This window comes from Crocodylus porosus, unplaced genomic scaffold, assembly GCF_001723895.1.
Source record: "Crocodylus porosus isolate Cpor-Errol unplaced genomic scaffold, CroPor_comp1, whole genome shotgun sequence".
NCBI classification, from domain to species: domain Eukaryota; kingdom Metazoa; phylum Chordata; order Crocodylia; family Crocodylidae; genus Crocodylus; species Crocodylus porosus.
Window position 1 is genome coordinate 39,899,024 of NW_017728949.1, and position 23,415 is coordinate 39,922,438.

The window sequence follows — 23,415 nt, forward strand, 5'->3', positions numbered from 1 at the left end:
GGTGTGAAGCTGAACTGCTAAATCATGAGGCTTAACTTGCCTCATGGTTGGGTTTTTGTGTAAAAGTCAAATCTTTACTACTTTTTAAACTACAATTTTAAGAATTAAACTTTTTTTGGTTTTTGTTAATGTGCAAGTGAAGAGACCCTGCTAAATGGTTAAATTTGCCTATTACATTTGGTTACGTGTTAGGAATAATTAAATTCCTTAAAAATCAAGATGATAGAATAGATATGCAATGTTTTATATTGGATGTAGTCAAATAAGTTATTGCATTTTTTTAGGTATGCCCTTATATGTCAGCAGTGTTTCTCTCATAATGGTATGGCTCTGAAGGAGGAATTTGAATACATTGGTAAGAACTAGTGGGCATAGCCTGCACTCTTTAAAAAATATATATTTTTTGACTGCTTAAAAATTCTTCATAGGAGACTTGCTGTTGTTTCATTTGATTCTAGTTGAGTATACCAAACCTTATACTAAGTTTTATGGTAACTTACTACACTAGCTTAGGATGCACTAAGATTAAAAAAAGTATTTATTATAACCTGCAGGCCAAGGATTTTATGTGTATAAAACTATTCAGTAAAAATAAGCCTCTTCCAGTGCATCCTTGAGAATCGCTACTGGCTATGAATGGCTCTCAGAAGGGTTTTATATCAAGAAACTATCTGACATTAAAGTACTCCACTTTACCAAGAACTTAAACAAGATCTTGCCTTGGCAAGAAGATCTCAGGGAGGCAACAGAAAGAGTGGGAACAAGCCCTGGGGGGGCTGTACGTGAGTTTATGGCTGACAATAACTTAAGACAGACACAGCTCTTTATTGAACACAGATGTTTTGTTGTGCCTCCTCTCAAGAGCTACAGTAAGTTCAAAATTTAATGGCTAAGAAATTGTCCCAGGCAATTCTCTTTTCCTTTCCCCATCTGTCTCTCCCCCTCACCTCCAGTTCTGTATGGATATGTCACATTTCTCTTGATTCTGGGAGGAAGGTATTAGATATAATAATGGAATATATTTAGTATTTCCCACTAACCATAAGAAGTTTGTTGGAGGTCAGCTTCCAGACAGTCCAGGGAGTCAAAAACTAACTTTTCTTTAGTCTTTGCAAATGTGTTTTTTAAAGTACTGGATTTACTAACTGTTTCTCTAAAACAAACCTGGCTTTTATTTTACTAGAGTCCAAGTTGAATATTTCATCAAATAATAAATGACATTGCATATGGGAAGGGGAGTGGGTAGCAATATTGATACCTGTTTTAAGCAAGAAAAACAACTTATTTAGCACTATTTCTTAAACCTTCCTGGCAGACTTCAGTGTGTCATATGATGGCATTATGCAGGAGTGAGTTGCACTCTTTTGTTGGTGACTCTGCTCCTACAGCTCAGCAAAGATGTTCACCAGTTAAAGAAGCAGAGCAGAAAGTAAATGGGTATTAAATGGATAGATATGTGCACAGATTAATAAGAGAAAATGGAGTTGTGCGTACCAAGAAGTTCAGGAATTATGCTATCAGCCCTAAAATTGAAAAGTAGACTACTTGGAATACTGTTGAAAAATAGCTGAATTTAAAATTAGTTAACCTAAAAAAGTGAAGTTGAGTATTGAAGTCATTTTTTTTTTTTAAATATTGAACTGTTTTTCATTTCTAGAGAATCCTAAATCAAGACTATGATATGATATTTGAATCAGCTTGCATAGTGAGACTTTTCTGACCTTTATTGCATGTGCTTTTGTAAATGTTTGTGCAGCATTTAGGTGTGCCTACTGTTTTTTCCTGAATCCTGCAAGGAAAACTAGACCCCAGGCTCCACGACTTCCAGACATAAGCTTTGAAAAGAAGCAGCCTGCAGAATTGCAGACTACCCCTGGAACTCTGCATTCTGGAGGGGTAAAAGAACAAGAAAATCAAGAGATTGAAGGTGAGTGCTAGTTCTATCAAACCTATTGTTTTGTAACATTTATTTCAAATCCCCCCCAATACACACTATTCTTGGCTTTGTCCTTTTATTTCCTTGAAATGTAAAACCTAGTTTTTGAACCATTCTCATTTATACGCTATACATAAAGGATTTATCCTCCTGCATCTTTAAAATATTTGTTTTATAAGAATAAAAACAACTTCATAGCGTGCACATTTGCATTGGTCTTCAGTGTCTGCACTTTTTATCCCCTCCCCCCCATCTGAAAGGTGTTTTTGGTTGGAGGAGCATTCTGTCCTGTACTTCACAATTGTTTACATTGTAACCTTGACTTGAAAGTATGGCTTAATGAAATTCTTGGCTCCCATCTTAGTGATGAAGAGCAAACTGAACTGATGCACTTTGTGCAGCGCTTAAGGCAGTGTTGTGTCCCTAAGTAGTTAAGTTTCAATGTTTTTTCAACAGGTCATTTGGTTTAGGTGTGTTGAAATTCCTGCCTTTGTTCCTTAAGTTAGTTTTGCTATTTTCCCCAGGGCAGGAAAATCTAGTAAAACTCCCTTGTTTAAAATCAGAGGGTTCAAAGACAAATTGTCAATTTTAATTTAACAAAGTTCCTTTTGAGAAGTTTTATAGCCTGCAAATACAGTAAGCATCTGGTGTTCAGCCAACATGAAGATGCAGTATATTTGGTACAGATTAGAACACAGTAGTAAGCTCAAACCAAAGAATCTTCACTTAAACTAGATTTGGAATACTTACTAGATTTAACTAGTATTTTAAACCAGGAATATGTGGGGTCGGAGAGCTATGGAGCACTTCTTGTCACCTAAGTGCTTACTCAAAGAGGTTGAAAACACAGTTGACTACAGGAAATTGTTCTAGTAGTCTGTCAAATAAAACTCTCTTCCTGTTGTAATCTTTAATGTTTGGTACAGAATGGCATCAACTTTCACTTGGTATGTGCTATGAGAGCCAGGTGATCATGTTTGCAGGGCAGAGGACATTAACAGCACTTAGTGATGTATTAAGACATTTACTGGCACAAACTGAAACTTATATCAATCAGTGCCTAATTGCTTGACTTATACCATGAGTTCTTTTAAAAAATACAGTAGGTTAGAATACAATATGCATGGGGATCTCATTACTAAGGTCTCCTTCTACATGAATCACTTGAAACTGGCTGGCTTGAAGACTGTCCCATTGAGCATGCTCTAACTGCAAGTACTTCTGGAACAGTTCAGCAATCTCTTTTGTTTGTAGTAAGTGAATACACTGTACAGCAGTTCTGTTACTGCTTGCAGCCCTTTATACAGGACTCCCTTCTTCTGTCATAGTCTGTGCTGTTTAATCAGCTGAGCCAAGAAGCTTCAGCCTCAGTCTCCAAGTGCAGTGAAATCAAAGAACTTGGATCCAGTTCAGTTCAAAAAGGTGTCTATAGGTTCTTGCTGTAACTTATACTGGGAATAGTTATACTTACTCTGCCAAGCAGCACAGTCTACTCACTAAGCTAAAAATGGTGTAGCAGTATTTATGTAGTACTGTGACTGAGCCAGTTAGCACCCCTTTTTAAAAGAGAAATTCAAAGTCTTGAAGAATAAGCTTCATGTTCTGTTGGCCAACTTCTTTATTACAGTGGCTGGAATAAAATGTAGTAGGGATTTTTTTATTTCAGTTTGATAGAATTTCACATCCTGCTCAGCCAAGAGAAATACTTTCCACCTATTTGAAACTATTTAGCTTCCCTCTCTGTCATAAAGATGAACCTTACTGTATATGCTTTGAAGCAGGAGATCTTGTCAAGAAACTCTGGAATGGGGAAGGGAAACTTCCATCTCCTTCCCATTCCAGTTCTGAGCCTGTGTGCCTTTTGTGGATCCTGGGGAAGCTCATCAGTGCCACAGTACCGCCTGGTTCGGGCATGCCCATGCTGAGGATGTCCAGGAAGCATAGGAACAAATGGATCTCACTGCAGGCTCTGTGCTATCTAGTATCATCTGCTGTTACCAGAGTGTCCTGTAGTGCTAAAATAATTTATGGCTCTGAGGAACTTGACCGTTTTGTAGTAACAAACATCTCTGGTGCTGTTCCTGCTTCAGACTGTACCAGCTAGAAACCCATGTGTTCTCTTGTGAACTTGAAGGTTCTTTCTAGCATTGTCCATTTATAGACAGGTTGTACTGCCCAGGTTCCTGTTTATTGGCTCTGCAAGCCTCTTTTGCCCAGCCTTCAAGTTTCGCCTCCTAAATGGGAGGATTCTCTGAGTCCATCCACCACAATGGAGTTGCCAGTCCCTAATCTGCTATCCTTATCTCTGAATGTGGCTGTTGCTCATTTGAGGTGTGGAAGACTAGAACAACTTCAGAAGAGAGAAGGTATCATGCTTTGGAAGTGTTGGTTGTAGCCATGTTGGTCTAAGGACATAGGCAGATGAGGTTCTTTGGGTAAATGTGATATTTTTGTTAGACCAACTGTATTTAAACAATGCCTTAAATTTATTTACTTGGTCTAAGAAAAGATATCACACTTACTCAAAGAACCTTGTCTGCCTAGGGCATCATGCAGCACTCAGATGGTGCAAATTGCTGTAGAGGCAGCTGAGGAGCCCAGGGACAGGTAAGGTGAAGCCATCATGAATTCAACAAGACTTGTCTGAAAAGTGTCAGCCACTCCTATCCCAGCTTCACAAAGCTGCCAGTCTTCTGGAAGGGCCTTGATTTTTTTTTTTTTTCCTTCCCACCTATTCTATATCCTTACTTCTCATGATTTGCTGTCTGAGAAGGCAAAAATAGGTCTGAGGGACTCTTTTAAGACAGCCATGAAGAATGGACTTACTAAAGAAGGCCAAGAAGCCTTCTTTTGTAAGACCAGGTATAGTTCCTATGCCAGCTTGCGGTCTTGAGTTTCCAACTAGTAAGCCTTGTTGGCCTCTTATAACAACATCCATGATTACAAGTGCCCAGTATTCATCTCTGAGACATTATTGTTACACTCCAAAAATACAACGTAGCTGTACTTACTGAGGGTATTTGGATGGTCTTTAGTCAAAACATTTGGTCTTTGGAAGGTAAAACATGGTGAAAGAATAGGTTAGGGACTACTTAAAAAAGCTGAGTGTATACAAATCCAAGGGGCTAGATGTAATGCACCCAAGGGTTGTTCCTGTCTTCCTTCTAGTACAAGAACCATGCATGCAAAGTACCTAAGAAACAAATGTTCCTGATACCCACTTCTAAATGTCTAAAATAAGTATCTTACCAGGGTTGTAGGTTGTAGCAGTGTTGGTCTAAGGACATAGGCAGACAAGGTTCTTTGGGTGAATCTGATATCTTTTATTAGACCAACTTAAATAGTTGGAAAAGAGTTTTTTGACAAGCTTTTGGGTTTAAAAACCCTTCACATTTTAGTGCAGTGTTTTTCTGAGTCTCCTGTAGTAGAGAGAAATGTTTAGCTTCTTTTAAGGTTTACCTTTTGTCATCTCCCCAAATAATTCTGTGCTATACTAAGACCAATAAAATAATGATGTATTTTGTCCCAGGCAAAGGAGAGAGAGTAGAGGTTGTAAAATCACTTCAGCCAATAGAAGTATTAGCTGCAAAAACTATTAGAGGGCTAGGTCTGTGCCCTCTAGTCCAGAATGAATCTGTGGTAGGAAATGCATGCATCTCCTTAGGCTTTTTCTGTGAGATGGTGCCCCCAGGCTTGCAGGTCCTGATATCTGACTTTTTGTAGCAGAACCTTGCAGAGTCCCTTTTAAATAAAGATTACTTAATTAAACTGTGATCTGTAGTTCTGAAGATTTCATAATTTAATAGAGATTCCTCACAGCTTCCCAAAATGTGCACTTAAAGGACACATGGAGTTTATGGTGTGACCTAATAATGTCAGATATGATCTATAAAACTGAAATCTACTGTTGTGCATTTAAAATGATGATGATTTTGCTTTGTGTGCAACTAGACAAAAGCTTTAAATAATACTGCCCTCTTCTCATATCACCAACCAGTCTCTTGGTGAGAGAAATGTATACATCTGAGAAGTTTGTCAGCTTTTTTGGTATGTCTTCCTTTTGACTGAAATGCTGTTTAGACTGTATGAAGTTCAGCACAATGCATAAAGCTTCTGTATACAGTATCTTGTAGCTTTCATGTAAGTCTTGAACTTCTTGTCCCATTTTTGGGGCTGTTAGTCGTACAGAATTGACATATATGAGTGTGGCTAGGTTATATTAAGTAAACACATTTCACTTTTTTGATAAGAACATAAGAATAGATGCTTACTGGCTCAGACTACAGGCCCATCTAGCCCAGTGCCCTGACTCTCTATCTGGCAGAGAATGGATGCTAAAGAGGAGGGTGAACAGGGTATGTCCAGAATTTTCTCAATCTGTTTCTCTCCCATTGGAGCTGTAAGAACAAACTTTCAGAATGTTTAATCATATAAGGGCTTTTCCTTTTGTAGTTAAGAAAAAGTAGCTGGTAATCTAATGCAATCCAGAAATTATGCATAGTTAGGACCCTTGGATTTCTTCTGTCAGTGACAGATACTCTGGGTAATTAGAGATGGCTGGATACCATTGTTGCTGTACAGCTACTACAAAAGTCTATTGCTCTCATTTCAGAATGTCAGGGTGAAAGACGATGGGTATGTGTTTGCCATGCTTTGCCCCCAACTTTCCCTTTTAAAAAAACGAAACAAAAAAACACAACTAAAAAAGGTGGCTCAATCTCCTGTTCTTAAATGTGTTTTTATTGCTAGCAGTGCTGTAGCTATCACCATTTCTTTAAAAAGAATTAAAGCTGCACATTAGGTCTACTTTAGTGGATTTCTTTTGCACTTGGTAGATGCTTATAACATTTTTATGAATTCCCTTACAACAAGTCTATACTTCTACTTAGTCAACCTGTGAAATCATAATACTGTGATCTCACTGGTTACTGTGGGAGAGGGTCTGTAGCCAAAGGTCAGCTAGTTGAAGACAGCTCTGTTTACACTTGCTTTTTTGCTAAGGACTAAACAAGAATGTTAAGTGCATGGCTGTTGGATTCAGTGGGGTTAAGGTTACTATAACATGGCTATTTCAATATTCTAAATCCGCTTCACGTAGTGTACTAGGCATATTTTTATGCCCTTTAACCACCATATTTACTCCATTCCAAGATGGGGATTTTATCCTCATTCAGCATGGGGAAAACAAAGCCGTCTCTTAGGAGCAGTCTCATACTTGAGTCTGTCGGAGCTGTGGGAAGTGGCTTGGCCAAGAACAGTGGTAGCAGCATGTAGGTTCCTTCTTCCAGTGCATGCTTTCTGCCTGTCTCCTCTCTCCTGTCCCCTCAACTCTCACCTGTCTCTCCAACTGGCGGGAGCAGGTGTAGGAGGGGGGAACTAGCATGCCACTGCCCCCTGCTGGTGCAGGTGTGGGGGGAGCCACTCATGTTTGATGCTGCCAGAAGCCGCTGTGCATCAAGCCCAACTCGGCCAAAGACAACAGCAGCATGCAGGTTTTCCATTCAGTGCCTTCTCCATGAATACACTTTCCATGTATGGAATCTAATAATTGGAGACTGTCTGTCTTAAATTCAGAGTTTTCTTGGACTTGAGTAAATGTGGTAAATCAAGAGTTGATTACTAATTCTCTTGAGAAATGAACAGATTTAAATATGTAAATTTTAGCATTTTTGTCATCTTACAAAAATTAGCTTTTAATTTATCCCTCTTTAATTATAACTATTACAGTCAATTAAATTATTTATTTTTAGATATGTTAATTTTATAATGAAATCATTATAATGTGAAATCAATTACAATGCTACAGTAGAGCTTTTAACACCAGATATAACTTTATTGTAGGAAAAATGCACCATTGATTAAAGTTGCTTTTTTTATGAAGCCCTGTTTTCCATTGTCAGATTAAGTGTTCAAACTTTAACTGTTAGGGCTGAAATCTATGTGCTGTCTGCCTTTGGCTGACTCTTTCTGAAATGTTTCAATTAGCTTGTTTCAGCAGCTTTTAAAACTGAGGTAAGATGGGAGTTGTATTGTTTTTTTTATTTTAAAAACAAAAAAAGCACACAACAAACCCCACATACTGGTAAGCTTTCCTTTTTAAAGAACTAGCATCTCCGTGCTTTGGCAGAAGTCTGCTGTTCCTGTGACAGTCCTCCCAAATTTTAGTCATTTTGAGCTCTCAGGTTTTAACGTATTCCCTCAGAGCTTTAAAATCTAGAATCTCAGATTTTGTTCTTGCTCAATGTGTCACTGATCTTCTCAGTTCTTGTCCAGCTCCTGGTGCTGATAACTACACACGTTTCCTGCCTAGCAAGTAAGTATGTTCCATTGTTTTACGTGACCAGACTCTGTATGTGCCATCCCCACAGAGCAACCAGTGTTCAGACAGTGGCAAAACTAGTATTTTCCTTGTTAGCTGCTGCTGCAGACAAGGGTCATTTTGAGCAGTGAAAACAAAACAGGAGTCTTTTCTTTCCCCTGTGCCCTCATTTACCCCATTGCTGTTGCTCAGGCAGCATTCAGAAGGACAACTCAAATGCAGAGAGGACAGGAGCTGGATGAGGGGCAGGGAAAGAGTAAATTGAGATGAGGAGTAATGAGAATTATGCAAGGGATGGGGTGGGAAGATGGCAACATCCAGACAATGCGAGGGGGATTGGGAGCTCAAGGGAGAAGTTCGGTGGTCACTTAACCTGTTTATCGGTGGGAAGACAATAAGGCTGTATAAGGAGCTTAGAGGAAGACTGGGGACTTGGAACAGGTTGAGGAGTTAATAGAGAAGGTGAAAAATATCTATTCCATCTTTCTTAGAGGGTAGGGGGACAACTGGGATCAGTAGGCAAAGACGACAGGCCAAGGGGCCTGGGCAGGGTACCAGGGACAGAAGACTAGATTGGGGTGTGTTGGGTAACAAATTGCCTGGGGATGACTGGAGATTGGGCAAGTAGGACAGATATGAGGAGCTAGGTTAACAGACTGGATTAAGAAGCCTACAAGGTGGAGACTGGGATTAGGTAGGCAAGGAGAAGTGAGTCCAAAGAGGTTAAACGTACAGAAAAGACATTTCAATTGCTAGTTCAACAAGGACAAATGCAGAGTGCTGCACCTAGGGCATAAAAATATCCAGCACACCTACTGCCCGAGGAATGACCCTCTCAGCAGCATAAAAGCAGAAGGGGATCTCAGAGTTATAGTGGACTCCAAGATGAACATGAGTCATCAGTGTGACAAAATCATCAGTAAAGCTAACTGTATGTTATCATGCATTAACAGATGCATGACAAATAGAATCAAGGAAGTGATACTTCCCCTCTATGTGGCATTGGGCAGATCACAGTTGGAGTACTGCATCCAGTTTTGGGCACCGTACTTTGAGAAGTATCATAGCGCTTAGGGTCAGAAGGGACCTAAACAGATCATCAGGTCCGACCCCCTGCCCTGGGCAGGCATGGGTGCCGGGGTCATATCACACCAGCCAAATATCTTGTCCACCTCCTCTTGAAGACCCCCAAGGTAAGGGAGTGTACCACCTGACTTGGGAGTCCATTCCAGAGCCTGGCAGCCCCAACTATAAAGTAATGTCTCCTGATATCCAGCCTGAACCTTCTCTCTTAACAGGTTGTGGCCATTATTCCTAGTAACCCCGGGTGGTACCCAGGCCTCCCCCAATTTTCAGTGATCCCCTCTGGTGAGTTTGTAAATGGCCACCAGATCCCCTCTCAGCCTTCTCTTGTGGAGGCTGAATAGGTTCAGGCCCTTTAGCCTTTCTTTGTAGGGCCTGTCCTGCTGCTTCTGGACCATGCAAGTGACCCTCCTTTGGACCCTCCAAGTGCTAGCCACATCCCTCTTGAAGTGCAGTATCCAGAACTGGATGTGGTACTCTAACTGTGGCCTGACCAAAGCCACGTAGAGAAGAAGGATCACCTCCCTGGACTTGCTTGTGATACATCTGTAGATGCACGACAAGGTGCGGGAAGCAGTGGGTAAAGCTAACATGCATTGGCAGCTCATGTTCATCCTGGAGTCAACAATAACTCCAAGATCCCTTTCTGCCACCGTGTTGACAAGAAAGGTGTTTCCCAGTCTATAGGTATGTTGCTAGTTCCTTCTCCCTAGATGCAGTAATTTGTTTAGATCTAGCTGCATTCGGTCTCTCCCTTCCAGCATGCCCACCTTGCCCCACAACTTGGTGTCATCAGTAAATGTGGACAGTGTGCATTCCATACCCACATCCAGATGGCTGATAAAGATGTTGAACAGTACAGGCCCCAGGACTGAGCCCTGGGGTTTCCACTGCCTACATCTCTCCAGGTCAAAAACACCCAGTCCTCTACCACTATCTGGGTACAGATGTGGATAAAATTGAGAGGATCCAGAGGAGGGCCACTCATATGGTTAAGGGTTTGTAGGCCAAGTCCTATGAGGAGAGATTAAGGGACTTGGATCTCTTCAGCCTCCACAAGAGAAGGCTGAGAGGGGATCTTGTGGCTGCCTACAAATTCATTAGGGGGATACAGCAAGGGATCGGAGATGCTCTGTTCACCAGAGCGCCTCTTGGGATAACCAGGAACGATGGGCACAAACTGACAGAGCAGATTTAGGCTGGACATCAGGAAGAACTTCTTCACGGTAAGGGTGGCCAGAATTTGGAATGGGCTTCCAAGGGAGGTGGTGCTCTCTCTTATCTTGGGGGTCTTTAAGAAAAGGCTGGATAGGCATCTGGCTGGGGTCATCTGACCTCAGCACTCTTTTCTGCCCAGGGCAGGGGGTCAGACTCGATCTGTTGAGGTCCCTTCCAACCCTAAACATCTATGAATCTAGGTACCATACTGTACCAGAGCTTGTAGTAGAATCCCCAGATCCTCACAATTATCATACCTGTGCTGTAGGCAGATTTCTCTGAAACTTATGTCCCCCATGATATGACTATTGCATAGGTTGTCACCTTACATCTATTACCTTTTAAGTCAGAAAGTGCGATGGGTTTAAATTTCAGCTCTGTCAATGACTTGCAGTATGTGATGACGCTGGAATTCCAATTTTTTTTCAGAAGGGTATTTTGAAAACTTAAGAATACTTAGGAAATAGTGTACAAATATAGATTAAAAGAGTACTTAAAGTTGCGAAATTAAGCTCCCTAAAATAAAGAAACTCCAGCACTAGGATTGTCTGTGCTACTTCTGTAGAGGATCTTTTGTCTCATCTAGGATATGAGACTAAGTAGATTTTTGCATATGAAAGCTCATGTGTCTCTGAGCCAATGCATTATGGGGACAGAGAAGAATAGATTGGGGTATAATGCACCTTACAGGGAGGCCAAATAAAAGTTGTACAGGGGATTTTAGTTCTGGTATTTCCTAACTCTGAAGTACTTGTTAAGATTCATGTTCTCTTAATGTGTGTATATGCAACACATGTATGTTAAATAAACAAGAAATATATGAAGCTTTCTTGAGAGCTTTCAGCCCAGTTCTGATGCTTCTTTCCTTCCATTGTGCTACCTTTTTTATTTTTCTACCCACAAAGTTTGACATCATTCTGTATCATCTCAATCAGTTATTGGTATTTTAAAGCTTTTATAAAGTAACAGTAGTCTAAATCTGAATCTAATTGAAATATGTTATGGAGTATAAGTTTCATGTATGTTTTTATGCAAGTGTTAACTGTATCTTTATTCCTAGAAATCATTCAATGATTGATATTGTTTTGGTTTTTTTGGTTTTACAGAACCTGAAGTTACACACATTATTGAGACAGACCAGATGGAAGCCACAGCATCAGCTACTGAGCAGCAAGAAGACAAGTCAGCTGAAGAGCTTGAGAAAGATGAGATGGATAATGAAACAGAATCGGCATTTATTCAATCTGATTCTGCTGCTCCAGCTGAACAAAGTGAAAAGTCTGTCATAGAAGCAGAATAATGCTTCAAGTGCCTTCTGTAGCTAGTTTTAGCTTTGTTCATGCCTGTTGTTACTCTTCAGGTGGGCTTTTTTAAAACAGAATGATTTAAAATCTCACTTGAGCTCAAACTGCCTCACTACCACAGTATGTCAAAGCTTATGTGGACTACTGGGTACTATAAATTAAATGTGTACTCTTTTTCAGTGAGCTAATGCACTGCAGAATGTGCAGTTGGTTGAAGTCTAACACAGTCATAGGTAGCCTTGGTTCTATTTTGCATATTTAAAACTAAGTATTTCTGGTTCCCATATAGGTGACCTGAAAACTAGTGTCCCTTTTTGGTTCTTAAACCTAGAACTTCAATAATAATTGGCAATGACTTGTCTAGTGGAGTTTTGGTTTAGTGAACTCTTAAGACTTGTATGCTTACTTATTAAAATGGATTGAATGAATTTTAAGTGTCTAGATGTTTACAGGCTTAACATGTCTATAGGCATTCAGCTTAAGCAGTATGAAAGTGTCATTATAACTAACAACTTTGTCATTTGTCTGTTTTTGACAGAGTATGGTTAAATGGCATTAGGATATTATATTTCTTGGCTTCTCTGCAATGCAGGCAATGCCAAAGGCACGAGAACTAGTTTGTGTTTACATAAAATATAGGAAGTCTCCGCACTTGATTGTACTTGAATACTAAGCACTATTTATACATGTACAATAATGACAATATTTTCAGTGAATTTTGTGCCTTTGTGTACTTTGTTAAAGGAAAATAAAGACTATCTAGCAGCAGTGCTTATTTTGCAGTCTCTGAAGCTCATGGGGAAAACTTTAGAAGAGTAAATGTGGAGGAGACCACATGAGGTCATCTAATGCGATAGACCCAGTGCTCAAGACATCGCTGACTAAATCATCCTAGTCGAGTGTCGTCCAGCCTGATCTTAAAAGCATCTGAAGACAGATTCCACAACCTCTCTGAGTAGCTTGTTCCAATGCTTAAACACCCTCATAGTGAGAAAATTCTACCTAATATCCAACCTAAATTTCTCTTGCCACAATTTAGCACCATTGCTCTTTGTCCTGTCCCCTGCAGCCATAGAAATAGGTCTGTCTCCATTCTCTTTATAACCACCCTTCAACTGTATTAGGAAACTGTCATCAAATCACTCCTTTTCCAAAATGAATAATCCTAGTTCTTTCAGCCTTGTCTCATAAGACATTTCCCAGAACTTTTAATCATTTCTGTTGCTCTCTGTTTGACTCTTAATTTGTTCACATTTTTCCTCGAAGTAAGGAGCCCAGCACTCAAGTGAGAGTACACAGTACTTGAAGTGAGACCTCAGGAGTGTTGGCTAGGGGGGAAGAATCACTTTCCTTGATTTGTAAATGATACTCCTGTTAGTTCAGCCCTGTATGCTTTGGCCTCTTTTGCAACAAGAGCACACTGTTGGCTCATATTCAGCTTATGGTCTACTGTAACTCCCAAGTTCAATGCAGTACTGCAGCCTAGCAAGACCTTCCCCGGTCTGTATTTGTGCATGCAATTGTTCCATCTCCAATGCAGGACTTCATGTTTTGTTCTTACTGAATTTCATTTGGTTGATTTACAGGCCCATTCTCCAGTTTATCAATGTCATTTTGAATATTAGCCCCACTCTCCAGAATATGGATCTACAACATTTGGCAGCAAAAGGGACCACTTCAGTAGCACTTGGCTCCGAGTGTGGGTTGCTTCTAGCATAGACCACTTCCAACCTGGCTCATGCTGTTGGAGCCAGAGCCTGGGTAGTCACCGTTTTCCTCTACAATACTACTATCACCACCTATTGCAATTAAAATGGGCTGCTTAGTGGTTAGGAAGACTGACACAATGTTTCTACTGATAGCGGGAAGGCTTTGCTAGTTAAATAATGCATTACACAGGAAAATGACAGGTAGGCTATTGCAATCTACAAATAAAACAAGCTAAAATCAAGCCTAGTATTTCTAGCTGTAATAGCAGTTTTCTCACCAACATGGGCGAGGAAGTAGCCCTAATCTTTGTAGCCTCTCTCCAAGCATAGATCTGTTACTGAGGGTGGTCAGCTGGGTGCAGGTTATGATGGGTCAGTGTGGTGTTTCCCTTCTGAGATGAGCACGCCTTGCTGGCAGCTTCATTCTTCTCTTATACTGACTCTTCAAAGCAGATTTTTCTTGATGGGTTGAAGATCAGGGTCCAGACAAAGCTGGCAGGGTGGTGGTCATTGTCCTTTGGTTGTGTTGTAAATGTTAGCCTGTTTGGATCCATCTCTGGTTGTTGTGGATGAAACTGACATGCAGAAAGACCCTTGATTGCTCAGGAGATTTATCATTTGCCTATGTATAGTATGGCTTGATTGCTCCAGCCTAACACCCTAAACTGGAAGTATACTACTTGATTAATTGCAATAGGACTTGATTACTTGAATTGAGCACCTGAGAACATGAGTTGTGAGGCACTGTATAGATCTTTGTTATAACAAGGCAGATCCCAAAATATTTTCCAACTGGCCCAGATGCCTAGACTGGTGAAGAATATGATAAGGGAAAGGCAATCACTTTGAAAAGGGAACTTACTTATAATCGGTTTAGAGTAGATGGGCATGGGGTATACATGATACCAAAGCCAGAGATGGGATTAACTGTATTATGTTTCAGGTGGTCCCAGCCATGAGTTTATATTCTTGTGCAAAAGGCACTGATATTATAATTTAGCCGTTTAAATTTTGCATGTAAATCTGGACAGGCTCTGTGTTCAGCACCACCCAGGAGAAGCCCCCCCAGCTCTGCAGGCCAGATAACATGGCTTGGGCTATAGGTTGCTAACCCCTTGCTCCAGTGTGTCTGAAACTCTACTCAGCTAGTTGTTATCAACAAATTTGCTCAATGTGCACTCGTCCCATCCTAAACATAATTATTGAAGATATTAAGCAATATTGGACCCAAGACATGGCCCTGAGGAAGTTTCCTTAATCTCTAATTGAGAAGAGGTATTGAGCCATTATTGACTACTGGTTCAGTAAAACAGTCCAACCAGTTACATAAGCACCATATACTGCATTCATCTAGAATGTATTTCCTTATTTTACAAATGAGATTATCATGGCAGACCATGTCAAAAGCCTTGCTAAAGGCCCTGCTGTCCTTCCATCTGCAGAGTCTGCCAGCTCCATAGAAGAAAATCAAATTAGTTGGGCATGATTTTTCTCTTGATAAATTTGTAAGCTTTTTCTGATCTCCATGTGCTTAGCAATAGCCCCTGATCACTTGTTCCATGATTTTTTTTTTTTTCCCCCCCCTCCAGATGTTGAGGTCAGATTTACCAGATATTCCACATAATCTTTTCATTCCTTTCCCCTTGCCCCACCTTTTTTTCTTTAATGGGCACTATATTTTCCTTTTTCCAGTCTTCCAAGACAACAGTAGACCTCCGTAATTTTTTTCCTACTGTATAGCAATAATACAAATTTGTGAAAGCTCTTGAATACCAAAATCTACTTTATGAAAAGCATGTATTTAATTTCTAATAGACGTTTAACTTAAGCTAGGCTTGTAGCTTAAGGTCAAGTCTGTTCTGCTACTTGTATACATTGGGGCTGTTACTGAGGAATGAACCCAGCTCACTTGGGATGTACATGAAATAGTTTTTAAAGTCAATGACTTTGGTGTTGCCTCAACAAGAGAGGTAGGGGAGGGGGAGGAATGTGCATTGTGCAAACCTACTTGGAGTTTAGACCAGAATTTTCGATCTTTGATTTCTAAAATAGAGGCATTTAATTAGATTATCTGTTTGGGTTTTTTCCATAAGTGCTAGGCATATGTAGTTCAGCTGAATTCACTGAGCACTGTGGATGCTTAGCACCTTTTAACACCAAGGCACTTGAGTATATAATTTTAGATATCCAAAACTGACAACTTGGGTAGTGCATAGCCAGGAGACAACAGGAAAATTAAGGGCAGACTTCTTTTGCAGTTTCAGTACAAGCACGCAAAGTACTGTGTCAGTACTATAGTACAGTTGAGATGAGCAACTATTGGAAAGGCTCTCAACAAAGTACAAGTCCTAGTCATTGGTGGTTAAAGATTCCATGTACTACTTGCAAAAAACACCGTAATCCAAATTGTCCTCATTCAGGGGTATCAAATGTACAGCTCCAAGACAAGTGGGGGCAGGGCCTGCTGCCAAAATCTGGGGCAAAAAGATGCCCCCTGTTGGGGGCATGTGTGGGTGGCTACAGCTACATTTACTCCCATGGTTGGTATGGCTTTTTATTCCCCAAGGATCTCTGTGGTCCAGAACTGAACTGTGAGAAGTGGTGTTTTTGACACCCTGTTCTAATCCATTTCTGTGTTTTTGTTTTTATCCAAAGTATTATATTTCATATCTGAGGTGGCTGTGTTTCAGTGGTTTGTATACATAACTTGATGAGACTTTGGCAAGACCTCATACAAATTATTTGCACTCAATTGTGAGTAACGTAGGACATCCATAATGAATGCTAATAAAACTTGAATTGCATTGATGCTATATTCTTCATTTTTGGAAAAAAACAAATATGGTATTTTTCAATGAGACTGTCAAGGGGTTCTGAATCTAGGATGTTCCATGACCTATCTACTTCCTTTTGAAAACAAACTGGAACATTTTTGAATATTTGAAACATGTCACTTTTGGTCGCTCAATGAGGGCCTGAAAAATTCTGAAAGAAATTTAGAAAAGCCAGTCTACAGTCCTAACCAGTTATTGTCCTTCTAATGCAGCCTAAAGATATTCAAAATAAAATTAGATCTGTTAAAGTGGTGATCCTCAACCCAGGTGCTGGGCACCCTGAGGTGTCACCAGAGCCTTTCAAGAGTGTCACAGGAAGTATGAAGAGATGAGTGAGGTGAGGAAATAAGGAGATAAAGGCAGGCTCAGTCTTCAGGTGTGAGGAAATAAGTAAGGGACAGGCATTCAAAAAGCCCAAGCCTGAATTGAATCAATCTTTGCAGGTTAGTCTAACCTGGCTAGGCTAAATCAATTTTGTAAGCAGACAGACATCCCAGAAATGCAGGCACATTGAGTTGAGGGGGGCATGGTCAGGCCCTGGCAGGACTCTGATTATTCCTACCCTCCTAAGCAGCCCAACAGGGAATGTTTATCACCCCAAACTCAGTGTTTATCAACCCATTAAGAAATCAAAGTCTCTCTCCATTAACTCATGGAGCTCTTTTTAAACAGCTCTTCCAAGGAAGGACACTAAGTTACCTGTTGATTAGATCTAAAAAGCCTGTCAGCCTGTCGTCTTCCACAGCACAGGCCATAGCCAGCAAGTGATCTGCTAGCTAATGCTTAGGTGTCTACGTAAGGCAGAGGGGAGCGGGGAATAATCCCTGTTTAGTAGGGAGAAGCCAGGCAAATGCTCTGTGCCTGCAGGTCTCTGCCGGAGCTGCAGCTGGGGAGCAGATGGGAGGGGCTAGCTGTGCCGTGGAGCAGAGCCCAGAGACCATGCTGGGATGCTGGAGGTGTCTGGTTTATCTTAAACCAGCAAGGGGTCTGGGACAGACATTGCACAAACCGGTTTGACCCAAATCAGCTAAGTCTGATACTACATTCAACCAGGTTTATCTCAAATTGGTTTCGATCACTTTCAAGTGGTTTGTGTGTACTGAACATCTGTTCTGTTATAGGTTTAAACCAGTGTGTGATCACTTAAACTGGTTTATGTGTAATGTCTGTCCCTAGCCATAAGGACAGGCTCTCCCTGCCTACTGCTTCTTTCCCCCCTCTGCAAGAAGCTAAGCAGTGTAATACATACATTAGTTTTTGAAATGGGGGCACCACTGAGTTCACAGAAGTTATGGAGTGGCTTCTTGAGTCTAGAAAGGTTGTAATTTACAGCTAAGCTCTCTGATACCACTGAATTTGCACCAAGGAGAATATCTATGATGGCTACCTTGCAAATCTCAAAAGGGCCTTTGCCCAGTAAGGACACACCTCCACAGAGATCACACTTCCTATGCCTGACGAAAGGTAATTGCACCCAAAAGCTTGCAAAGAACTTTTTCCCAACTCCTCAGTTGGTCTAATAAAAAATATCACATCTACCCAAAGAACCTTGTCTGCCTTAAGCCTAATTGTAAGCTTTAAAAAAATAGTTGATTAGCAATCACAAAATCCATTTAAATGAAAGGTCAAGTCAAACTCTCTTCTCTTCTCCTCTCCCTCTCCCCCTGAGTCCCTCCCAGAACAACTTAACTCAAAAAAAGACAGAAAGATGGAGGGGAGGAAGAAACATCAAACTCAAGAAGGCAAAGTTCCCTCTAAGCTGCGCACATGTGCACAATAAAATTTTTTTTTACGCAGTAACTTTTTAAGGCTGCGCGCCTGCCCAGATAGGAGCTGGGCTGTGGCTTCCTGGAAACCTTGGGCGTGAAGTGTGGCGGAGGCACTGGGGCCAGTGCATGACATTTACTGGTGATAAGTTACCACTCGGCTGCGCAGGGGCCACTGTGCTCTGCTTTTCACTCCTCCTCTCCACTCCTCACCCTTCTGGCATCCCCACAAGGAGGGAGAGCAGTGCAGTGTGGTGGCTCCTCAAGGTGAGGCGGGGATAGGAACGGGGACTGGGGCTGATGCTGGGGCAGAGCCGGGCACTGCATGGGCTCCACGGGCTCTGTGGAACTGTACCTCTTAGATATATTTTTTGCCTGGGGATCCAGCGAGAAGTAGGGCAGTTTTGCCAGTCCTGCTCAGAGTGCCAACTAGTACTGAAGGCTCCACTGGTTGCCATGCTGCTCATGGAACAACTCTTTGAATGGGTGGCCGTGGACATCATGGGGTCATTGCCCGAGTGTAATGCAGGGTTCCAATACATTGGACTCCATGAGGACAGTGACCATGGACAAAGTGGCAGAGGAACTGCTTAAGATATTTACCCATATGGGCCTACCGAAGGACATGTTAACAGATCAGGGTGGCAACTTTATGGCTCAGGTGTTCAAAGAGGCCTGTGCTATGTTAAGAATCTGGCACATTCAAACATCCATTTACCACTCTCAAACCAATGGGCTGGTTGAATGGTTCAAGTGGACCGTTAAGAGTATGCTTAAAAAGGTTGCTAGGTGAGACACACAGAGGTGGGATAAGACTTAATGTTCGCCTACCAAGAAGCTGCCCAGAGTACCACTGGGTTTTCACTGTTTAAGCTATTGTGTGGCCACCACGTCTGGGGAATTCTGGATTTCGTCAAAGAAGGTTGGGAACAACAGGAAGGGTTGGCATGAAGTCCAGTCGCACATGTGCTGGAGATAAAGGGGCACGCCATTTCCAAAGCGGCGCGCTCATGGACTGAAGTGGTGTGCTCACGGACTGCTACACCTTAGGAAACATTACAAGAGAGACATTCTCTATCTGGCCTTCTGATCTCTCCCCCAGATTTTTGATTCACACTTGTTTGAGGGTCAATTTTTGTCTAACTTCCTTTGGTTGCTTTGAAAATCCCACTTTGAGACTATGAGAAAATGTGTCATAAAATTTCCATCTTTTGGAAGGTGGTAAGGAGTGACTTGTGAGATTGGGCAGTAAAATACTCTTGGAAGGCTCATTTAAGTGCTACATTTTTTTAAGCTAATACTGGTTGTAACAAGGTGCATGGCTCAGCTGATGTGGATGGGTGGATGGCCCAGAGAAAGTTACAAGCTCCCAGGGAAGGGAGAGGAAAAGCTAAGGAGGCAGCACAGAACCAGGATTATGTTCTCATAGTCTTGGAAAAGACCAAAGGGTTTAAGTTAACCCTTTATTGTTTATGTGTTTGTTTTGTGATTACGTTGTTTCCTGTGGGGGCAATTTTGACCCAGGGAAAATAAACTTGAACTGTAAACAGTGACGGTCTGCTACACTGGGATACTGTGGTCTAGGACTAATAGAAGAAATCTCCTTACAGGTGTAGGTTGTATATGTGAAAGGAATTATACCTGTGCTCTGGCAGCTCCTTCAGTGAAACTGGTTTCAAATGTACTAGACCTGTCTTTCCTTTGGATTAAAACAGCAAGGCTGAGAGGGTGGCAGTGGTGTGTGGGTAGCTCAGCGTCTCCATATACACTGCCCAGGCTTTTATGCTCTGGAGAGGTCACTCCAGCTTCGCTTTCTTTCAAATGAGGATTACATTCAGTGACCTGATGTCTCACTTGGCATAATTCTATTGTCTCACAAGGCAGATGCCTACTACTACTATAAAGGCGATGCAGAGTCTTGTGCAGGCACTCATTTTTCTTGTACCTACTTCAGAATAACAAACTAAACTTATCATTGGTTTAACATGGAGAAGAGGAGTACATAGACTGTAGCCCCTAGGAGCCCTTAAAATTGCCAGGATTAACCAGTAAAGTGAGTGTCTTGCGGATACTTGTGAAAGAAATAGGTCTTCAGGAGGAATTTCGGATAGAATAATGTGTCCTTGCAGACTAGTTCAGGAAAATCATTAAGTCTAGTGGCAGTAGCTTAAAAAAAGTGTGCAGAGATTTGTGGGCGAAGTGTATAAAGAGAAGACTGAAACCAGTGGACTGAAATGTAATCTAATATAACAAGCAGGTAAGAAGAGATGGTGCACTCACACAGGGCCCTGAAGATGAAGGCAAGAAGGTTGAATGGTGCAGGAATAAGAGCTGAGGGAGTGATTTAAAGAGAAAAGTGACAAGAGAGTGAGACAAGTAAGATGATCTCAGTATCTGAGTTGTGTATAGACTGTGGCAGGCAAAAGAAGTTGTTGGGGAGAAGATCCTGGTAACCAATGTAGAAGAATAAGTGTGGACAGGAGTTTCATCTGTAGACATAGAAAGAAGAATAGATATTGAAAAGATTTTGAGAAAATCATTCAAAATTGCGCTTTTCTAGGCAAGAAATATATATTATATGCAGACTATGCACCCTGTATTCTAAGATTGTCATGGGAATCTTTGTGAACTAGACTGTGTTTTTGGTTACCATTTGTTCATAGGGTGATAAGATAAGAATATAAATGTCTGAACACGTTCATTCATTCATATTCATTTCTCTTCATCTTTGCAACCAATTAGAAATTAAGGATGAAAACCTTACAGTGAATGGAACAATCTTTACTAACAGACCAGCTTTTATTTAAACGAATATTCAATATAAATCATGTCTTCCTGGAATCATGCAAGGTTAGAAACTTGCAACTGCTCAAAAATTTTGAGAGAAGTTGTTGACAATTAGGAGATGGTCTGGGAGGTGGGAGATGAAAAGAAAAAATAACCCTAAGGATGCCAGAAGTGAAAGATGCCTTGACCTTGGGAGCAAATGACAAACTTAATGACTATAACGGAAAGACTCTAGTAAATAAGGCAATATCATGCCAAGTAGACTTAATATCATTGGTTGAAGTGTTACACACACACACACACACACACACACACACACACACACACACACACACACACACACACACACACACACACACACACACACACCCCCGAGATGTGCATAAGACGGATTTATTGATTAAGACATAGGCATAACAAAAACAGATTGAAGGAGCCTTTATGTACAGCTAAAATTAATCCTGCCTGCTGTTTCATCTTTTGAATGTTAATTTAATTACTTTGCTTATATTCACACACACAAAAGAAAGCAAAGCATTTTTTAACCTTAAAATGTGAAACACTTCCATATATTGTTTATCTACTGGACTTTATATAGGCATAGCTATGTTTAGATATAGATTCCAAAGTATCTAGGGTGATAATGACCTTTTATTAACATCATATCACAATTTCTGGGAAGTTAGGGAAAACTTGGGGATAGTTTTTGATTATTAGAAAAAATTGGTACTGTTCTTTAAAAAAATAAAATGTAGCTCAGCATCATATTGTTTGGTAAATCTAACTAATAAAATAGATACTAAGAAAAGATTTGTAAGGACCTAGGGTGTAACTGAACTAAGCAATAAACAGCAAATCTTGCCAGAGGAACTGATTGCTTTTTGGAATGAGCAACAAAATTGGTGGATGACGAGGATAATCTTGTGGAATAATCCCCTGGGGCAGTGGTAGTAGCAATGTTGCTAATATACTGTAGGAAACCATCATTCATTAGTAGATAGAAAAGACCTTTTAGTTTATTTCTAATTTTTATGATTAGTGAAATTGCAACAGGAATAATTGCTTTTTATAAGTGATTTCATGCACTTGAGAATTAAAAGGATCTGGCTTAACTGTTTCTTTTGCTGAAAGTTCCTAATAAACATTTATATAAAATACAGTTGTGAATGTTAGGGGAAGGGTGGATAGGAACATATTTTTATATTTATGTAAAGTAATGTTCATTGCTTAAGTTAAAGCTCTGGAATCTAAAGTCTTTAGCCACTATGGGTGTGAAGAAGGTCCTTTGACACAACTAAAAATGAAACAATTTTAAATGGATAGAGTCCCAACTCTCATGCAGCTAAAAGCAAAGATAGAAGAGGTGTGAACTCCCCATATGGATTCTAATAGTGTTAAACTCTGAAGGCTCTTTCAGGGTCACTGGCCACATCTATACATGCACTTTACTGTGGAGTAGGCTAGTTAGCTGCAACGTGTCTTTATCTAAGCACGTGATGGTATCAGGCTGCAGTAAATTAATTAACTCTGCTGTAAGATAGTACTGTCAGGGACAGTACTATTTAATGGCAGGGTAATTACCTGCAATTAAACACATGTGTAGACACTGACCACAGGCATAAATTGCACCCAGTCAAACCCTTGCTCTAGGGTTACAGAGATAGGAACATTTTTACTATGAGGTGAAATGGTACAGCATATTCCCCATTCAGTGTAACTACCCCAAGTGCACATTTACTTCAGCATAGGTGGAAGGTGCTTTTTTGAGCAACTGCAGTGTAGTTTCAACTTACCCCAGTGCAAGAGCAGGAACACTGGCAGTTACCATGGAGTAACTGACACATCATAAAGCCCTATCTCCTTTCACCCTGTGATAAAATATTTGACTATCTATAAGCTAGGATACTCACTTCCTGTTCCATTTAGCTAGATTCATGTCCAGACTCTCAACTTTATTACTGCAACATGCTTTTTTCTGGCCTTGAACAATTCAATCTCTCCTTGTTTGTATTCAAACATGCAGAATGCTGCTGCTAAGATCAGCTCCTTCACCTGTTGCTTTGACCATGTCACTCCTCCTTTTTTTTTTTGGCATTCTTTCCCCGGCTTCCTCTTTTCTTTCTCATCAAATGTAAGCTGTTGTCCTTCGTTTTTAACCCCCTTCACAGCCTATCCCCATGCTACCTACCTCATGCCTCAGTTAGCGCTGAGAAGCTCATTTCAGCCTACTACATCCACTGGATAGATTTTCAAACAAGCATTTTTTGTGCTTTCCCACGTGTTGTGATGTCAATGCTTACCTACAAAGCCTTCCTTAAAACTCTCTGCCATGCCTACAAAAATGCTGATGTGCCGAGCTGTATTGTCTTGTATCCTTCCACTCCCCCCTTTGGCTGAGTCTGTCTGTTGTCTCTTGTGTTACATATAAGTGGTAATGGCTTTTGGCCAGACTGTGTCTC

General features: G+C 40.8%; 1 protein-coding gene across 2 annotated transcripts in view; it reads left to right on the forward strand.

Moving 5' to 3' along the window:
- LNPK (lunapark, ER junction formation factor) overlaps nt 1–12,631 on the forward strand; it is a 61,460-nt gene extending 48,829 nt beyond the window's left edge. For both annotated transcript variants that reach the window (XM_019554304.1, XM_019554305.1), the window contains exons 11-13: nt 285–355; nt 1,757–1,927; nt 11,663–12,631. In XM_019554304.1, coding sequence (XP_019409849.1) covers nt 285–355; nt 1,757–1,927; nt 11,663–11,856 — 436 coding nt within the window. In that variant the 3' untranslated portion in view covers nt 11,857–12,631. The remainder of the gene's footprint in view (nt 1–284; nt 356–1,756; nt 1,928–11,662) is intronic.
- The last annotated feature ends 10,784 nt before the right edge of the window (nt 12,632–23,415 follow it).